Raw genomic sequence first — 17,687 nt, 5'->3', positions numbered from 1 at the left:
TTCTGAGTCTTTCCATGACTATTTTAATGGAAATAGGGCAAAAGGCTTAACAGGCAAATTAATCCATTATAAATATTTACTTATCTATATCCCCATTTGCCTGTGGGCTCCTTGAATGTAGTTACCCCATCTTTTCATCTTTGTATCTCCCATTTCCCAGCATGGTTTCCAGCACCTACTTGAAGTGTTTAATAAATATTTTATGAATGAATGAATGAGATATAACACCTGGGACTGCCAGCATTGAGGGATTCAAATAGAACTGGGAAATAGCCCTAGATCTTATGGTATACTGGAGGCAGAACACCATTACAGAAGAAGTCCTGAACTTTAGAGTTGGGATTTTTTTAAAAAAATCTAGTTGAATCCCACCTCTTCCACTTTTTAGTAATGTGATCTAGCAATTTACTGAGATTTTCTGAATCTCAGTTTTTTTCATCTGTAAAATTAAAATAATATCAAGTTCCCTTTTATAACCATCAAAAGGATTAAATGTGCTAGCGTAACCGGAAGCACTAAGCACCGTGCTGCACACATAAGTGTTCAAGAACAGTTGCTATAATTGGTATCGCTGTGGCTGTTATTACTTTATGTGTGGCACTTGTTTCTCTGGTCTGTCTCTGCCCACATTGGAGCCTGCAGATTTTCCTGTGCTCAAATTCTTCTCACATTTGTGGAGGATTGGAAATCCACAGAACTCTTCAGCCACCACACCATGCCATCTGTCATATTTCTTCCTCATCTAACAATGTCTCCCCTAAAGCCTTGCCCAGGTACATAGACTTGATCAACTTGGCCTTCCCTCCCTTCCTGCTGCTGGAGGACCCCTAAAGTTTCTCCGTGCCAGCAGAGAGGGTCTTTTCCTTTTCAGATAATTCCAGTGGATATACATTCCTCACATTGTTACACACAAGCTACCCCACCTTGCAGGCTGGTCCTCTGGAAGTTTGAGACAGAGAGAACATGTGTATAGTATATGTGGGTGTCCATGTGGATGTCATTCCTTCCACATGTGCTGTGGCTTTCCTCTTCCCTACAGCATCACCCATGTGTCCATGAGGGCTGGTCATATAACCTATCTCTGAGACAGACATGATGCTACTTTCCGTAACATCCTCCCTTTTCAGCAGTTCTTCTCCACTCTGCAAAACCATGCTGAGTTCACATGCTATTTCTACCTAAATTCTTGTCTCTCCTTTGTTTTTATCCAGAGCTGCTCTAGCCAGGCCATTTGCCACAAAGCTTATATTCTGCCCTTTGGAAAAATTTAGTAGAAACGTTACCCATCAGACTTAAAGGTAATGCCACATTATTCCTCAAAAAAAAAAAAAAAAAAAAAATAGAACTACCCTATGACCCAGCAACTGTACTACTAGGTATTTATCAAAAGGATACAGGTGTGCTGTTTCGAAGGGGCACATGGAACCCCAATGTTTATAGCAGCACTATCGACAATAGCCAAAGTGTGGAAAGAGTCCAAATGTCCATCGACAGATGAATGGATAAAGAAGATGTGAGATATATATATACATATATATATATGTATATATATATATCACATACATGTATATACATACACAATGGAGTGTATGTATACACACACACACACAATGGAGTATTACTCAGCAATCAAAAAGAATGAAATCTAGCTATTCGCAACTAGAAGGGTATTATGGAACTAGAGGGTATTATGCTAAGTGAAATTAGTCAATCAGAGAAAGACAAATATCATATGACTTCACTCACATGTGGAATTTAAGATACAAAACAGATAAGCATACAGGAAAGAAGAAAAACAGTGTAAAAACAGGAAGAGGGATAAAACACAAGAGACTCTTAAATATAGAAAACAAACTGAGGGTTACTGGAGGGGTCATAGGTAGGGGGATGGGCTAAATGGCCAAAGGACATGAAGAAGGACACTCATTGGGATAAGCACTGGGTGTTATATGTAGGGGATGAATCATTGTTTTCTACTCCTGAAATCCTTACTGCACTATATGCTAACTAACTTAGATGTAAATTAAGAAGTAAATTTAAAAAAATAAAGGTAATGCCACATTAGAAAGGAGTTCTAAGGAGATACTCACCCCAGTATTTTCCTTAAGGTGTGTCCTAGTACCAGCAGAGGACCCACGAGCTGCCACTTCGCCCTCCCGTGCACACTGGGCTGCAGCCATCGTTAACGGTATGCTCTTCCCCTGCAATCTGTCTCCAGCCAGTACCACAGGCAGTCACCACCCAATAGCTGGAGCGGCAGATGAGGCGAACCTATGAGCCAAGCTTGGACCCATTAAGTCCTTTTAGTGCTTCTGCACCCAGTCTCCACCACATAGTGGGCAGCTAGATTCCTCTTGTAAAAGAGTCCTGTTTTAATTGAATGCTTTGAGCTGAGGTCCTAGACATTGTCTTTCTATTTGGAAGTGTTTTTGAGCAACACCACTTTGCTTTAGACTTCAGGAGAAACAGAATTAAAAGAAAAGAAAAGAAAGCCATGAATAGTAGTCTAAGATGGTATGTCCAGTACATGTTAATTATGGTAGCCACTAGTCACAGGTGGCTATCTAAATTTAAGTTTAGATGAAAAAGTATTAAAAACTCACTTCCTCAGCTGCACTAGCCAGAGTTGAAAGTCTCATCAGGTATGCTGTCTTGGATAGCATAGATATGGAACATTCTATAATCACACATATTGCTTTTAAGCAGAGCTGAACTATAAGTCATGTTCGGTATCCTGAGAGGTATTTCTTTTTTGCACTTTGTCATCTACTCAACTCCTTCTTTCCCAAAACACATTATGTTGTCCTCTGCCACCTAAGCAAAACCATGTAAAAGCTAGGGTGTCATCAAAAGCAGAAGCAAGTCTTAAATGAGAAGGTGTAGGAGCAGATAAGAGATCATAAGTAGATCACTTATCATGCTTTCTCAAGGAAATTGGCTTCTGGCTTCACAGGCTGTCTTAGTTTGTCCTATTGAATGTAAAAATAATCCTGCTCCTTTTTTCTTTTAAATTTAGCTACATGTATGAGACCAGCAGCCCCAAATCCATTTTGTGAGCCCCCAGCTTCCTGTTAATGTGATATTAATGGAAGAATCCAACCTATGATTATATTAAAAAAGGCAAATAACTGAACAAAATAAGGCTGGGATTTGATCTTTCTACTAGCTAAATTTAGTTGCCTGAGAAACAGAAGAAAATTATTTCAGTGCCAAAATAATAAAGAACATCACTGAATTTGCTCTTTGTCTCTCCTTTAGGAACTGTAGATGGTATGATAGGAAAAAGAAGGGCCTGATATGGAAGAGATAGTCATTCATACGATTTCCTTTGATATTTTGTTGAAGTTTTACTTCTAAAAGCTTATATCAGCCTTTATAAGTATCCAGTTAAATTTATACATCCAGTTCTTCTCCTAAAAATGGGTGACATTTGAATGCTATAAAATTAATATGAATGTGATGCGATGGACATAATTGCTTTCTAGAAAAATCTCATCTTTATGACTCACTGTTAGAGACAAAAATGTGAGCCTGGAAGTTCCTAGAACATCAATATATCTGATTCCTTATGCACATTTCCCCAAGAAAGCTGTTTTTCAGGAAATAGCATCTCTGCTGAATTTTTTCATTTAGTCTCTCTGTTTTCTCAAATTAGAAAGCTCAGGAAATGACTGAAATAATAATTTTTTGCATTTGAGTGATTCTGTGTAGTATATTCTAGAAAAACATTCATGTACACATATTGTCAATTTTGAATCTTATTCACTCGAACCATGGCCCTTTGTGGTTCACATGGTTTTATCTCTGGGTTTGCAGGGCATGGTAGCTCCACCATCTGTAACCCAGCAAATGCTTAGGGCTTCAAAGCCTCAGAGTAGGGACACTGGGTTCCCAGACCTCTCAAGTTGTTGATGAGGCTACTGTAACACAGTTGCAAAAATGATTTGAGCTGCCTGCAAGTAAGGGAACAAAGAAAAATGAATTTTTAAAGACTGCTAGAGCACAAGCTCATTAATGCACACATCATGCCCTAGAGATTTGTTAAGATTGGAATAGGGTTGAAGTTTGCTTTTGCACCATCTAGAAAGTAATTGTTAAGCAAATTAAGAATGTAAATCATTTTATAAGAAATGGTCAAATATGCAGGTTTGAGAGTCCATTAGACCCAGCCTTAATTCCTGGCTCTGTCACTTACCAGCTATGACTTTGGAGCAGGTTACTAACCACCAAGAGGAAACTCATTTTTTACAACTGTGGCATGGGGCTGACTATTCTTATCTCAAGAGATTGTCTCAAGGATTAAATGCAACAGTATATGTGTAGTTGGTTATTAGCATAGTTAGCATTCTGGCTAGGAAAGCGAGTTCTTTTTAAAAGAGATTTATAGAGAATCATATGCTTGATGAGGACAGAAAGTATAAATATTCACAGCTTTTCTCCCTTTCCCACCCTCTTGGGAAGATTCAGTGTTTGCACTGCCGAAGGGGGAGCTGACAGGGTAAGTAATGATTAAAGTTGTGAGAGAAGAGAAACCTAGAGGACAGATTAATTTACAAAATAAAGGACTCACTATGAAAGAAATTTTTTTAAAAAAGGATCTAAAAGCTTGGGAGATTGAGAGAGAAGGGTGCTGCAGGAGGGAGGGGAAGCTGTAGTCAGACTTCAGGGGAACCAGGGGGGGGTCAAGAAAATGTTGGGAAGTGTTGTATGCTTTTCTTTTTTTGGAGAGCCTACTTAAGTAATTGTCCCATAGGGAGGCGAGCATAACAGAGTAGGTAAGAGCCCAAATTCTGGCCATGGAGTTCTAGGTTCAAATCCTTGTCCTTCTACTCTGTGTCTGGATAGCCAGGTGAAATTGTTGCACTTTTGTGAGCTGTGAGTGGTCCTTGTCCTGAGAAATGGGCATCCTAAGAGTACCTACCATGGGGTTCTTCTGGGGATCTTATGACTTAATGTCACGTGCTTGGCAGGTATAGAAGAGCTTGATAAATGTTACCTGAACTTCCTGGTATAATTTCTAAAGAGGACAATTTGCGTTTATTGAATGCTCAGTGTAGACTAGGCACTCTTCTGGGGAATTTATGTGTATTCTTTCCTTTTNATTCAAGAGTCTCTCATGGTTTGCCTCTCTCCCTTTCCCCCACCATTTCCCCCCTTCTTCTCCCCCATGGTCCTCATTTAAGTTCCCGCTAATCTTCCTATACATGGAAACATATGATATGTGTCCTTCTCTGCCTGACTTATTTTGCTAAGCATAACACCCTCAATGGAATACTACATGGCAAAGTGGATTCTTTCCTTTAAAGCTCAAGACAACGCTACAAGGTAGGGACTCTGATTATCCCATTTTTCACATTACAAAACTGAGGCAGACAGGATTCCAGTAATTTGCCCAGAGCTGTATAAGTGAGTGGTACTTGTGTTAGCCTCAAGTACTCTCTCTAATGCTTCATCCACACTCCATGTCTTTCTGCAGCTCTTTTGTGGGTGTCTGATCTTAAGATAAACAACTCCTGGAATGATTTGTCTCATTTTACAAATGCTGAGTTTATATGCAACAACCTTGCTACTCAAAGTGTGGTCCAAAGGCCGGTAAGATCAGTGACACCCAGGAGCCGAATCTGAGGCCCCACTCCAGACTCTTGAAACAGGAACTACATTTTAACAAGTTCCCCATGATTTATGATCATGTTAAAGTCTGAAAAGTGCTGCTCCAGAATGTGAACCCTTGGGCAGATGGACTGGCTTATTTATGTCTGCATCCTTTACAGTGTGAGCCACCTAAGAGCAGATTTATTTTTTTTTTAAAGATTTTATTTTTAAGTAATCTTTACACCCAATGTGGGGCTTGAACTTACAACCCTGAGATCAAGAGTTGCATGCTCCACTGACTGAGACAGCCAGGTGCTCTGGGTATATTTATTCTTGATCTAAAAGTATATCAAGGAATGTTGAATAGGAAATAAGTTGATGACTCCTCGTGGAATAGCATCTGGTGTCTCTTCAGCTGAGTGAATAATGCATGCCTGGTACCTCCAGCGTCCAGCACAGTGCCAGGCACGTGGCAGATACCTCATACATATTTCTTGAATCAAGATGGAAATGCTGTGCAATAGAGATATCCAGCACACCAGCTTCCCTGGATGTGCTGTGACATTTAAAAAGGCCAAATAATGCCAAAGCAAGCAGAACAGTGATTATGCACTTATTCTTAACACAGTTTTAAGACAAGCTCTGCTCAATTGGTTCCCCTGTGAACTCTAGCTGATTCTCTTCCCTCTTGAGCTCTCTATTGTCTTGGCATTATTTGCAACTCATTCAGAACCTAATTAAGTTTCAGGATCAGTTTGTCCTATTAGAGAGTGTGGATATGCTGAAGTGGTGGGTTTTTGTTTTTTTTATATATATAACTTAAATTATCTGAGCGAAAGGACAATTATAATTTGCTTCTAAAATTGGCCAAAAGTCAGCTTTCATCAAAATAATTCTTAGCAGACATTAGTCTCTGTAAAACCAGGGTATTGTATGAAAGGCAACAAAGAGGATTTAAACAGGCCTTGGAAAATGTATTGATAATCTGGTCATATTAATCCTGCTCTCTAACAGAGTGTGAAATTAGTTGTTTACTTCACTTATCTGGGTCTGGAGGTAGCTGATCACTCGTTGACAGAGCCACATTTTGTGATCACCTTTCAGCAGTGAGCTTCAGCTGGGCCAAAGCCAAACAATTCAACTTCACTGCCTATGTAGCACCTCCAAAGTCAAGGTCAGGACTGCTGTTCTCTGGGCAGCCAGAGGAACTCATGAACTCCAGTATATCTGCTCAGGGCTTTCATTTGTGCATGGAGATGAAGGTAAGCCAGGGTGTTACGTATAATTGTGAAAGGTTAGGAGTTTTATCTTCAGTATCTCTACATTTCTTTCCTATATGCTATCTTCTACTCCCCATCTGAATGGAAGGTTTATATTGGTTTTGTCATCAGTCTAGAAATATTATCAAGATGAACATTATCGGGGATACAGTAAACTATAGGAATAGTGTCTGACCTAAAGGAGTTTATATATACACCAGAGATTAATCAGTGAGGTGAAATAGACCCTGTTGACACTCTGCCCAGATCCCTTTATGAATTTAGTGGGTCCATCTCCCAATGGTGGTGAGTGTTGGATGTTAATGGCTCACAGCTGCCCCTTTTCTGGAACATTGATTACTCTTAGCCAATGGTGATAGGGACCAAAACTAAGGGGTTATGTTTTCTTTACCCCAGCATGACTGATTTATATGGGATTATATAAGAGGCCAGACCTCTTTCCTTGAGGTGGACAAACCCATGATATAATCCATGCTGGAGAGCCCCCCATTGGAAACATGCTTCAGCGGTTGGACCCTCCTTGCTTCCTTCACTTCCATTCTATGCTCTGCTCAGTTAATCAAGTACATCTGAATCCCTGTTTCAGTCTCTGCCTCTACAATGCCCAACTTAAGACTTGTAGGAAATTAATACTACCCATAAAACTGATGGAGCAAAATGCAGTGAGAGCTTTAACCTTGGAGATATAATTGTGTGACAGGACCAGGGTCATTCAGGGACTTGCCACTGCTAAAGAACAGGGTAGGAGTTAGGAAGAAATATACTCTTTTCTCTCCCCCTCTTTTCCCTGGGTCTATATTCCTTTGGTCAAACCTAACAGGGGTCTTAAGTCTATCTGAGCTGCTATAACAAAGCACCATAGACTTGGTGGCTTATAAACAACAGAAAATTTATTTCTCACAGTTTTGGAGTCTGCAAGTTCAAGATCAGGGTTATCTTCAAGATCAGCATGGTCAGATAAGGGTTCTTTTCTGCATCACACACCTTTCATTGTATCCTCACATGGTGGAAGGGCCTAAGCCACTCTATGGGATCTCTTTTGTAAGAGGCACTAATCTCATTCATAAGGGCTCCACACTCATGACCTAATCATCCCAAAGTCCCCACCTATTAATATTATCACTTTTGGGGCTTAGGATTTCAGTGTATAAACTTGGGGAAGGGGGTTGGGGAACACAAACAGTCAGACCAAAACAACAGGAAAGTAGCTAGCAGTGAGCTGGCAGTCAATACAAGTCAGTGTCTGAGATCCTAAAGTAAGAGAACAAGGGAGAAGAATCAATGAGGAAGGAAGGAATAGGTAATGACCAGTATAGCAGCCTTGGACAATCACAAATTTTTTTCTGTCCTTCATTCCAACCATCAAATTGGCACCAGATTGATCTTTATCAAATGCTTATTTCATCATGTCCATTTTCTGAGCTTTAAATTCTCCAAGTGTTCCCCGTTGCCTAAAGGAATGATCCATAAAATTTCTGGATCATATACCCTATTGATTAAAAAATATCTCTAAACATATGCCCCAGTTTGTTTATTCCTTTATAAACTATTTAAATTTCCTATCAACTAATAGTTCTGAGTACTATGCCCTTATAGGATATATCACTAACGCTTACATGCGTAAATTATATATATATATTTCAAGAAGATTTCTTAATAATTAAAATTATGGACCATTTTTGGCACATGCAACTGGATTGTTTTTTTGATTTTGTTATTTTAGAGAGAGAGCACAAATAAGGGAGAAGGGCAGAGTGAGAAAGAATCTCAGCATAGAAACTTACTGAGGCTGACACAGGGCTCAATCCCATAGCCCTGGGATCATGATCTGAGCTGAAATCAAGAGTTAGATACTCAACCAACCCACTGAGCCACCTGGGTCTCCCATATATTGTTACCCTAGTTTTACTATCTGCCTTGTGAATGTATGAGAGTTATTAGTTAATGTATATGAATCTTCAGACAAAGTACTGATTTGGGAGCTAGCTATATGCATTGGTGGAGAGAGCTATGCCCAGAAGGTGTGGGTTGGAAAGACAGAATGCATTTAAGGGGGCTAGCAGAACTTTGATCTTAAAGTTACAGTGGAAATTCTAAAAGAGTTTCAGTTGGCAGTGGGAAAATGAATCATTTAATACTGAAAGCAGACAGATTACAATAATAATAGCTCTACTTTTGGAGCACCTAGTGTATACCTGGCATTATGCTAATCACTTTACATATATTATTTCAGTTGTTTATCATAGCAACTCTTCAGGGTAGGTATTAAGTACCCTGCTCACAGTGATACACTTAGTTAGCAGAGAAGCTCCTTCTGAGCCTTTTTTTCCATTATACCTTATGATTAAGACTAGACATTAAAGAAGATGTCTCATTCTGTACAAAAAGCATGTGTTCTATAGAAAGGAGTCAGTGGGTCAAGCAAGTGGATGGATGAAAGGGGCCAATCTGAAAAGGCTATATACTCTATGATTCTAACTATATGGCATTCTGAGAAAAGCCAAAACTATGGAGACGGTAGAAGATCAGTGGTTGCTAAGGCTTAGGGGAGAGGGAGGAATGAATAGTGAGAGCACAGAGGATTTTTAGGGCAATGAAACTATTCTGTATGATACCGTAATGGTAGGTACGTGCCATTCTATATTTGTGTAAACCCATAGAATATGCAACACGAAGAAAATAAATTCTAATGTAAACTATCAACTCTGGATGATAATGATGAGGCAATGTAGATTCCTCATTTGTAACAGATATATTCTGGTGGGGCACTTTGATGAGGAGAAGGATATGCAGATGGGGGAAAGGAGGTATATAGGAAATCTTTGTACCTTTCCTCTCAATCAATCAAAAAAATAAGTTGCTCTAAAAATGAATTATTTAAGAAAAACAAAATACAACAAGAAAAAAAAGAGATGGACACAGGCATGAGTCTACAAGGATAGGGTCAGTTAGAAGAGGCAATGCCTCTAGAGATAGGAGAGACCACTTAGAACAGCACAAGAGAAATGTGGATTCCAGGGATCCAGTTAATGCATTGGGAAAAGCAGAATTCAGGAAGACATTGATTGAAGAATAAGCTTTCTTTATCAAAAAGTTGATAAAATGCTCACAACATACTTCCAACACTGCCTGAACACAAATCCATGTGTTCCACTAGTCTATTGCTTTTTTTTCACTATTTTTTAAAAAATTACATCTCATATATGCTCTGTCTTCTTTCTATGTTGCTCTAAAAATTGTTCTATTCACAACCTATAAAATTATAGGGACTATTTATTAAGCTGTGCATTTATGATTTGTAAATTTCCTATACATGAGTAAAGTTTACTTACAAATAGAAGGAAAATATGATTCTGTATGGAGATTGAAATAAATCAGGAATATTGTATCCACTGTTCCTTAATAGATGCAAACAATCCTTCACCCAAAGGTATTATGAGTGGTGAAAGTAAAACTGGACTAGGGGATAGAAAACTGGCATTCTGGCCCCAGCTCTATGACTAGAATAACTGTGTGACATGGGTAAGGTGCCAGTTCTTTCTGAGCCTGAATTACCTCATATGTAAAAAAGAATGTCCCCAAATCCCTGTTAATATTCAGTATGGTTGAACATAGAGCAACTCTTGTCCTCAAACTGATCCCGTAACAGATACTAAAACAGAATTGTAACTCTTCCCCAACTGTCAATTCCCCTTACCTGATATTTAAGAGTGGAGCTTGGAAAACATTTTCTAAAGAGGGCCAGATGGTAAATATTTTAGGCTTTGCAGGCCATGTAGTCTCTGTTACAACTACTCAACTCTGTTTTTGCAGTGAAAGCAACCACACACTATATGTAAATGAATGAGCTTGCCCATGTTCCAATAAAACTTTATTTACCCAAAGAAATAGTGAGCCACATTTGACACAGAAGACATAGCCTGTCCATTCCTGTTCGAGGACATAACTTTGTGGCAATCAATACAATTTCCCTTCAGTATACATAGAGAAAAACCTGTGTTCATAATAATTAGATAAATAGGGCACTGGAGAGTTAGACGTGAAAGAAAGAAGGAAGGAAGGAAGAGGAAGGAAGGAGGGAGGGAGGGAGAAGAGAGAGAAAATGAAAAAGGAAATAAGGCGGTGCTTGAGTGGCTCAGTCGGTTAAGCGTCCGCCTTCAGTTCAGGTCATGATCTCGTGGTTTGTGAGTTCGAACCCCATATCGGGCTCTGTGCTGACAGCTTAGAGCTTGGAGCCTGTTTCGGATTCTGTGTCTCCTTCTCTCTCTGCCCCTCCCCTGCTCATGCTCAGTCTTTCTCTCAACAATAAATAAATGTTAAAAAGAATTAAAAAACAAAAAAGAAAAGGAAGGAAGGAAAATAGATGGAGAGCAAGAGTGGAGAACTTTGTAAAAGCATTGGGAGAGAAGATTGGGTGATAACTGCCATGAGGATGGGGCTTTGTCAGATTGGAAAAGGCTTGGCTTTGGCATGGAGCTAGCAGCTAATTTTGGAGAGACCAGCTAGGGTGTGCACAGGTGTGTGTGTGTGTGTGTGTGTGTGTGTGTGTCTGTGTCTGTGTGTCTGTGTGTGTCTGTGTGTCTGTGTGTGGTGTGTAATACTAAGGCACACTCATCCCCTTGTGAAAGAGGTGGCATAGTGTCCTTAAACCTAGTATGGTGCCAGATACCAAGGGGAAACTCACTGAATATTTGTGGAAAAGGGAAGGAAAAGAGGGATTGCCCTCATTTTATAGATGAAGAAATTCCAAACCAAGGCCCTGATACTGTGTGAAGTTGAGGAAGTCACTGCGGTTTCCTAGGAAATCTGCAAGGAAACAGTATTCCAAGAGAAGGACATTGAATTTCACTGATGCGGGAATCTTCCAAAATCTTCACAGGTCCAAGCCTCTCAGAGAAGGTGGAGAGTGTTGGTGGCCTCTGGGGGATTCCCAGTAGCCCAGGCCTCCATGATGCCAAGTGTTACCATAAAGGTTATCCCGTGGAGATGGCAGTGCTTATTTTGGCTACTTTTGCCATGAGTTCAGAATCAGAGCCTGTGCTTTTCCTCTTGCACAGTCTCCCTCCTACTTTCTTCCTTTTGATTCTGAATTCTGATGTGGCAGGTAAGAGAGATGAAAGCTGAGGATGGACTTCTGCACTTGGGGCAGAAAATCAGATTCTGAGCCTCTCTCCTGGAGCTGGCTGACTGTTGACATCTTGAGAAGGTGGGCCAGGGTTCAGGAAAGGGAAATTTGGACTGTGTCTTCAGGGAGGACAATATTGTTCTGTGTGCCATCACGTAGAAGGAGAGAAGGAGAAGGAGACCTGGATTTTTAGGGAGTCTTAGACACTTGGAATGTGATTAAATTGATTAGCCAACAAATCTGTAAAATTTCACAGAAGCCACGGACTTAATATAGAGCTGGATTACAGTTTGTGCTGATTCATTAATTTTATTTCACAAGCTAAAAATTTTACTATGCACATGCATGCAAATCATATAGAAAAATAGCGTTGTTAGCCAAGTGCACCAGCACCTGTCGGGGTTCTTTTTTTTTTTTTTGTCATTTCTTTGGTTTTGTTTGTTTGTTTGCTTGTTTCATTGGAACGGTGCCACTGGGGGAAAAAGTGAGATAATAAATACATTCAGTATTAGAACTTGTGTAGTGAACAAGATTCTGAAAGGTGATTGGAAGCCTTTCTCCTTTGACAAATACTGTGGTGATTGGCATGTCTTTTTTCCTCTTTTTCTTGCCTAAAACAGAATGAAGAAGATGAGCAACATTTATGAGTCGGCCGCCAACACACTGGGAATCTTTAACAGCCCCTGCCTGACCAAAGTTGAGCTGCGTGTGGCGTGCAAAGGCATTTCTGACAGAGACGCTCTTTCCAAACCTGACCCCTGCGTCATCCTCAAGATGCAGTCCCATGGGCAGTGGTTTGAGGTAGGCATGTCCAAGGCAATGGACAGAAGCATGGTGGGGATTGATTCAGAAATGTTTTTGCATTTCCTGTCTTCAGGTGGTTTATTTGGATAAGATGGAAAATTCTTGAAATGAACATGATCTCATTTCTGCTTGCATTGTGATACTTTGACATGGCTGTTTTCATGCTGTGGGTATTTTGAGATTTAACCTTAATCTTTGTGTTCTTGGTAGACTTAGTGACCCTTGGGGATGAGCAGGGAGGGCTGTCTGACAGAGGCCACATGACACATCATTTATTTTTTGGAGTGAAAACTTAATGTTGGCTGCATTTTACTGGGTACTCATCAAGAGTCAGGCATTGTTTGTGCTTTATGTAAAATAGCTAATCTGGTCCTCACAACAACCCTGTGAGGAAATAGACAGATGAGGAAACACAGAAAGGTTAAGGATTTGCCCACGACCATTCAGCTAGTAATTTATTTTAATTAATTTAAGAATAAATGTAAATAATGTGGTTCCAGAGTCTCTTTGGTGTACTAGAGTATTTGGCTGTGTGGGGGAGAAGACGAAATAGAATTTGGAAAAATGTTACAGTGGGCTCTTAATTTTACAACATCAGGGCTTTTGGAGGAGATGTAACTAGAGTTTTGACATTTCGTTTTTATTGTGATTGCTGGCCTGTGCTTTTCATAACGGAACTGCAGCAGGGAAGGGGCTCTGCTTTGCCCTGGTTCACAGCTCAGGTTACTACTGCGGTAGTTAGAACTGCTTTCAGAGGGCCTTCCCATATGGAAGTGAAGTATTTACTCTTTTAATACATTGTAGCCTGTTAGCCCTGGAAAAGAACATTGGCCTCTAAAGTGATCATGAAACTGTAAACCTGATTTTTAGACTCAAAAAAACCTACAGCCTGACCTTCTATGCTGTTAATGGTAGTAAGGGTCAATGAGGATAAATCTATGTCTTTGAAATATTGGAAATCAATTGTTCTGAAATTCAGCACACAAGACGGTTGCTCTTTGCAGATCTGCAGAGTTTGGGATGAATGTCTGAGGACTGAGAAGAGAGAGAGGATGCTTTTGTTTCCTCCCAGAATACGGAGATGGGGTGCTTTTCTTGTTGAGTGAAACTTTCAGCAAATCTTTAATGGCCATGATTGTAAGTGTTAGAAAGGAAGGGAAAAAAATACTTGTTAGTTGGAAATACATTCCAAACTGAGAGTTTCAGACTTACCATTTAATTTTCCTAATTTAGAATCATACTTATTTAAAAAAAAAAAAAAAAAAACCTCCCTGCACTCACACCTGGCCATATAGGGGCAACAGTATATGGTGCAGTTCAGTGTAATGATATTTAGACCACATTCCATTATCCAATGAAGAGTGGAAATAATTTCCTTCTGCTTTCTGGTGAGTACTGATGTGTTCACTCACTTTTGGAACCAAACATCATATCCAAGTAGGAAAAATTAACACTTCTCAGGGATTCAAAAGACAAGGGCCCTTGTAAGGCCTTGTATTCAGTTTCCTGGAGCATATGCTCTATCCCTTGGGTACACTGGATGTTCTGCATGAAGCAGAGCTAAGCCCACAATGCCATGGCCCTTGGCAGAAAGCCTATAAATGGCATGTTCTTGTCCTCATTGGAAAAAGCCAAATTATTCCCACATTGCCAGGATGTTGCTCTAATCACCTTTAATTCTATTTTAACATTTAATTTTAATACACAGCTTTTTAGTTTCTCTATAGGAAGCTCTAATTCTGAAAACTATCCTTGGATCAATTCCATATGAAAACATGTTATGATGAATTATGTGCTTTGGTGGATTGTTGATAATAATAATTGTTAGTAGCAAGTAGTGTGGTTATATCTAATAATTATTGGTGGGTGTATCCTGATGCAAGATTATTATTGTTTATAATAATATTTCCATATAGCACTTTATATTCACAAAGGCCATCTACTTACATTATTTCATTTGCTTCTTATAATAGCCTCACATAAAGGTGTTACAGGCATTGAAATTAACTCCAGCATGTACTAGGTATTATGATAGAATCTGGGTGGTATCCTCAAAGACCTCAGAGTCTAGAAGAACTCACTCTGTCTTAGAGAGGGAGGGCTAGAGGCTCAGAGGGTCATATGACTTTGAGGAAGAAGGCTCAAAACAAGGTCCAGACTTAAATTAAGTCTTCCTCCCCCTGAATGTGTGGTGGGTAGATGTTTCATGGCATCTCAGCCTATCTATAACCAGTGTGGTGGGTGGACCTGCACTTGTGATTCTTATTATGATTGCAAGATGTCTTTAAGCAATAACCATCAGGGAAGTTTGAAAAATTAAAGGTTTATTACTTATGGGACCTGGAAATTCGATAGTACACCTGGGGCCACACAGTGAGGTTTTGGGTAGAATGAGAGAGAGGGAGTGTGCACATGACCCTGGAGTTCTATTTTTATTGGAGTTAAGGGTGGGGGCCTAAGGTTTTACAGGCCCACTCTTTGTTGATGAATTTAAAATGTAAGAGACGAAATATGAAGTACAGGAAGGGAAAAAACAAGGGGACCAAATGGTCAGTTTTCAAAATCAATCAAGATGTCTAAAACAAAAGAGCATCAGTGGGGGAAGGTGGAATGGCTCTTTATGAAGTCTGGTGGCTGGCTGTGTGTTTATTTGAGATAGTCCTCTTTGAAGTGGATCCTTTTTTGAAAGCCTCAGCAGTGGAAGATTAAATCAGGCACCAGCTTTACAAGACAAAAAAAAAACCATCAGGGCTTACGCTACAGTAGACCATCTCAAGGGTGCATAGGCTACCTCTATGTGGGATGGGGATAAAAATAAACCACTCTTCCATGTCTCCTTATTTTCCATCCTGTCTCCCCATTTCCTACCCACCCAGATGTCGGGTGTGTTTGCCGTACGATATAGCATCGCTGCTGGGAAAATATGAGTCCATGATGAGATATGAGTCCAAATAAATGCGATGTGAATTTTTTCAGCAATTCCCTTTTGGCCAGAGGACTCATGAAAGAATTCCATAGAACAAGTCTCTTTCATGCTCCGGACAGTAGTGAGCCATCACTGGTTTGTGTGTGAGCCAGGAAGATGAAGCCCTAAATAGCGGTTTTACCTGCAACCCGTAACAGAGATAATCAATTTTCCATTACTCCAAAGTACTAGAATTTAATGAAAACAGGTCAGGCAATATGAACGTTTGAGTGATGACAAAGTAAAGTAGCCATCTATATATGTTGATACCAGCTTGGAATTAGTCATTTTACATATATTCTTTCTAATCCTCACAACTACTCTTCCAGGGAGACTTTCCTCACCAGGTAGGGAAACTGAGGCTGGGCAGAATTAGTAAATCACCTGGGGCCACACAGCTAATAAATAGTAAAGCTGGAATCTGGTTGATTCTGAAATCTATATGCTCTGCACCTTGCCCAAGGTTACAGACTTGAGGCTGGAGGCCTGTGTTTGTCCCACACACATTTTGTTTGGCCTTCAACGTGTTCAAGCACATCTGTACTGGTTGACAAAACTTAAAACATTAGATTTTTTTCTTAAAACTTCAGATTTCTGGTTTCTTTAGAGTAACCAGAAAACCTGACAACACGGAATCTTTATTTTTTTAATGTTTATTTATTTATTTATTTTTAATGTTTTATTTATTTCTGAGACAGACAGCATGAGCAGGGGAGGGTCAGAGAGAGAGGGAGACACAGAATCCGAAACAGGCTCCAGGCTCTGAGCTAGCTGTCAGCACAGAGCCCGACGCAGGGTTCGAACCCATGAACCGCGAGATCATGACCTGAGCCGAAGCTGAATGCTTAACTAACTGAGCCATCCAAGTGCCTTTGGAACCTTTAATCCTTGTACAACAATGAGCCGGACATGGGTAGCGGCTGCCTGTATCCGGAGTATGAGTCTGGCCCATCACTCGCCCTCCTAGCCTGGCCCCTGGAGGTGTTTGAATTTAGACTATACTCCTGCACCTGCCCGGGCTGGGTCTCTCAAACATGTCTTAGTTGTGGACACAGGTAAGAGCTGAAAAAATGAAAATTAAGGCAATTAAGCATTCCCTCTGGATATCACAAACAGCCTCCTTTCTCGAAAGATCTTCTGTTCACACTTTGCTGACTTGTAGCGTTTTGGTGGCTAACACCTAGCATGACAGATGATAAAAAAACAACAGTTTTCTTCAGTTGTTCACAAAGTTTTCACTGCAGTTTCACATCAAACTCCCATTTGGGAAAACTTTCATGTTGTTTTCTACCTCCTCCTTAACACATTCTTAATAAGAATCTTTCCTTTAGAAAGGTGACAGAAGGGGCGCCTGGTGGCTCAGTCGGTTAAGCGTCCAGCTTCGGCTCAGGTCATGATCTCACAGTTTGTGGGTTCGAGCGCCACGTCGGGCTCTGTGCTGACAGCCAGCTCAGAGCCTGGAACCTGTTTCAGATTCTGTATCTACCTCTCTCTCTGACCCTCCTATGCTCACGCTGTTTCTCTCCTGTTCTCTCTCTCTCAGAAATAAATAAAACATTAAAATAAATTAGAAAGGTGACAGAAATCTTACCCTAAGCACTGAATAGAAAACGAAATGAAATATTAGAACCAAAAATAGATTTCCTTCTTGCTGCCTGAGGTCACATCCCTTTGACCAGGGACTGCAGTTGTTCACTCTGTAGGTGATGGACTTGGGTAAAAGGAGAGAAGAAAACTGCATTGTATATGATGTGACTGAGTGGCTTTCTTATCACTGAAATCTCAAAATTGTCAATGTCATGGTGTCTGAGAGCAGAATTGCACAAGATGTAAATTTGGAGCTGCAAATGAGGGAAAAGCAAGTTGAACTGAAATCCTGTGTTGACTATTAATTAATTAACTCCTGTGTGTCCTGAAGATG

General features: G+C 40.1%; 1 protein-coding gene across 1 annotated transcript in view; it reads left to right on the top strand.

Annotated features, from left to right (window-relative positions):
• Nucleotides 1-17,687, top strand: part of CPNE4 (copine 4) — a 462,890-nt gene that overhangs the window by 116,523 nt on the left and 328,680 nt on the right. The window contains exon 2 of the mRNA XM_077752280.1: nt 12,618-12,798. Within this exon, the coding sequence (XP_077608406.1) occupies nt 12,619-12,798 (180 nt within the window). The 5' untranslated portion in view covers nt 12,618. The remainder of the gene's footprint in view (nt 1-12,617; nt 12,799-17,687) is intronic.

This window comes from Crocuta crocuta, unplaced genomic scaffold, assembly GCF_008692635.1.
Source record: "Crocuta crocuta isolate KB4526 unplaced genomic scaffold, BGI_CrCroc_1.0 scaffold580, whole genome shotgun sequence".
Lineage (NCBI taxonomy): Eukaryota > Metazoa > Chordata > Mammalia > Carnivora > Hyaenidae > Crocuta > Crocuta crocuta.
Note: the sequence above shows the minus strand (reverse complement) of the source record. Positions and strands in the feature narration are given on the sequence as shown.